The sequence below is a fragment of the Lepeophtheirus salmonis genome, chromosome 2, assembly GCF_016086655.4.
Source record: "Lepeophtheirus salmonis chromosome 2, UVic_Lsal_1.4, whole genome shotgun sequence".
Classification (NCBI taxonomy): domain Eukaryota; kingdom Metazoa; phylum Arthropoda; class Copepoda; order Siphonostomatoida; family Caligidae; genus Lepeophtheirus; species Lepeophtheirus salmonis.
Window position 1 is genome coordinate 22291354 of NC_052132.2, and position 2968 is coordinate 22294321.

Consider the following 2968-nt stretch of genomic DNA (forward strand, 5'->3'; position numbering starts at 1 on the left):
TCATTAAAGCTAACTATAATTTTAAATATTCTTTATATATAAGGCACTAGTTTAGAAAAATTACTAATTTTCACAAAAAATGGCAAAATGAGCAATTTTTTGTGCAATTGCTTACAAATGGAAAAAAATACCACTAGGAACCAAGGTTAATAGAAATACAAGTAATCGTGTAATCATGTAATCGGGCTTGCTAAAATTTTTAATCTGATGTATTGTAGCAACTACTGGGCAAGACAGGTAGATTTTGACAAAACACATAACCACTCATAGTCCATGACGTTACTATTGCTACAATTTAATGTATCATACCGACAGCTGGGCAAGAAAAACAGATTTTGACAACCACTCATTTACTATGACGTTAATATTAAAAGTGTGGTGGAAGTCAGACATCAGTTGTACATGCGTTATGGTATAACCTTGTATTTCTATTAAACTTACTAGGAACGACATTTAGCTATATTATTATTTATAGATATTTAATTTCCAATTTAATGCAACTAATCATAATCAAAATTATTATTGATATATTCAATACTGTCAAGCCCTAATGAATAAAAAGTGAAACAATAAAAAGAGTAAATCATTTGTTCACGTACTTCCTTTATACATCATATTCACAAGGATTCGGTGTTGTCGGTATCGGAGTCCTTCATAAAGATGGTACATCCTTAATTAAATATCATTTTCGACCAAATGTCACAATAGACATTCAGCGAAATTTTAGTTCGGGAAAATGGCCTTCAGCAAAATGTACATTCGGCAAATTGTCTATTGAAAAAAAAGTTTTCAGCCAACTGTCGTAAAGTCATAATAAATGTACCATCTAAATTGTTTTTTTTTTTTTTAGGGTATATTAAATAATACATTCTTGATTTGTGCTTTAATGTATAAATATACATTTATATTTTCATGAGTAAGATAATTAAGGAACAGATCGTCACAGGAAATGTGAAGTTACATATCTACATGTAAATTTAATGTATATATGTAATATCATAATTGACCCGTTATAATTCTAAACTTACGTCAATTACAAATATAATGCATTTAAATTATTTTAAATACGGGATCACGAAGACAGTATATATAAGGATTATATTCCTTGAAAGAGTTATTCAGTCAAAGCAGAAATATCCTAGAGTCATGAGTTACACACACCGCCTCCTCTTCAAGTCAACTATTATTTTCATCATTGGTACTGTTTGTGCGGATCTATCTTCCTATGGAATCAATGATCAATTTGCTGCAGAGTCAAATAATTTAAACATAATTGCTGCTGCCACAAATTCACTTGAACCTCTTGATCCCATTGCAGCTCTAGGAGAAGCTCTTCCTGGTATTCCTGGAGAGGATTATCCTATTTTGTTTGAAGTCCCTGAGACTGCATTCGGCTGTGAAGGAAGAGTCGAAGGAGGTAATCAAATGAAGGAAATAATCCAGAGGCGCCCATAAGGGGTGGCCTAGAGGGATGTAGCACCCAAATTAAGTAACTTTGTTTTTTGTAAAAAAATTAATATTTGATTTTTTTCCAAAAATGTAGTTTTTTGTAAATAGCTATGGATTTTTTAATTTTTTCCAAAAAAATAAATATTAGAAATTTCATTTTTGAATTTTTTTTCAAAAAATTAATTTTGTATGAAAAACACTAGATTTTTGAAAAAAAAATTGAAATAATTAAATATTAATTTTTTTATTTAATTTAAAATTATATGAATAGCAATAGAATTTTGAAATTAAAAAAAAAAAAGTTAACATTTGAAATGAATAGCAAAAGATTTTATATTTAGTTTTTTTTTTTTTTTTTTTTTGTGAATAGTTAAAGATTTTATTTTATTTTTAATCTTCCTTTAATTGGTTCGATGGAGTTGCACTAATTAAGTATAAGTAAACATTATAGTATTTATTACATTTACTCCATCTAACCTAGGAATCTTTTGGTAAAATCCATATAGATAAAGTATATTTCTTTCTCTAAGAATCACATGGGCGTGAATCTACAAAATGCAAAAACCTAACAAAAACAATATAATCCTGCAGATGCCCTGTAATTGTGTTTAAGCTTAATTTTGTGTATTTTATCATATATTTTAGGCCTCTATGCAGATTCTGAGACGGAATGTCAGGCATTTCACATTTGTGTTGCTAGTGCCGAGAGTGCTCTTGCTAAGTACTCCTTCCTTTGCCCTAATGGAACTATTTTCAATCAAGACTATTTTGTTTGTGATTGGTGGTTCAACTTTGACTGTGCTAATGCTGAAGGACTTTACTTTAGAAATGAAGAAGTTGCTGCTGAGAGAGAAGCCTCATCAAACAATGGTAATACTGGTAATGACCTTAATGGATCTGCTTCAGGAACATACCAGCAACCATCAGTTGCTCCTGGTTCCTATGCTCCTCAATCCAGTTACTCCTCTAGCTCGTAAAAAAACTGTAGGTGTAAAATGTTGAGCGTTGTCTTTTCAAACTATTTATATTGATATTTATTATACGTTGAAAACATAGCATTCACGCATTGAAAATAAATTATTATTTGTAAAAAATGTACCTTCGTATTTTTAGCTTCATTTCAATGCTTTAAAAGAAGTGTTACAATCATATGATTTAAGCCAAATATGCCCCGCTCTGTTCGATAACTTGTTGCCAACGATATTATATATACTTTATTATTCTGTTCACGTAGAGGCCCTTGTTTCTATGGGCAGAAAGCTCGGACAACAAATTTTCACAAGTCTTTATTCAGGCCAAATTTGTACTCACAATCTCATTGGCCATATACAGGAACAAGTAGTAGTCACTTGGTGCCAGGTACAGACGTTAGGATGGATGCATAAGAACTTCCCATCCAAATTTCTGGAGCATCTGGTGCGTCATCAAAGATGTTTACGGACTGGAGTTGTCTTGATGATCTCTTGTTGTATCCTATTAATTAATTCTGACCACTTCTGTTGCATTACCAGCTTCAAAC

At 31.0% G+C, this 2968-nt stretch overlaps 1 protein-coding gene across 1 annotated transcript; it reads left to right on the forward strand.

The window, feature by feature from the left end:
• The first annotated feature begins 1115 nt into the window (after positions 1-1115).
• On the forward strand, positions 1116-2547 carry LOC121132221 (uncharacterized). Its single transcript, XM_040727614.2, has 2 exons — positions 1116-1417; positions 2095-2547. Exons 1-2 carry the CDS (start codon positions 1147-1149, stop codon positions 2424-2426), a joined length of 603 nt encoding a protein of 200 aa, XP_040583548.1. The 5' UTR covers positions 1116-1146; the 3' UTR covers positions 2427-2547.
• The last annotated feature ends 421 nt before the right edge of the window (positions 2548-2968 follow it).

Coding starts and splice junctions, on each gene's coding strand:
- LOC121132221 (XM_040727614.2), top strand. CDS start 1,147: ATGAGTTACACACACCGCCTCCTCTTCAAGTCAACTATTATTTTCATC. Junction 1,418..2,094: donor TGAAGGAAGAGTCGAAGGAG/GTAATCAAATGA, acceptor CATATATTTTAG/GCCTCTATGCAGATTCTGAG.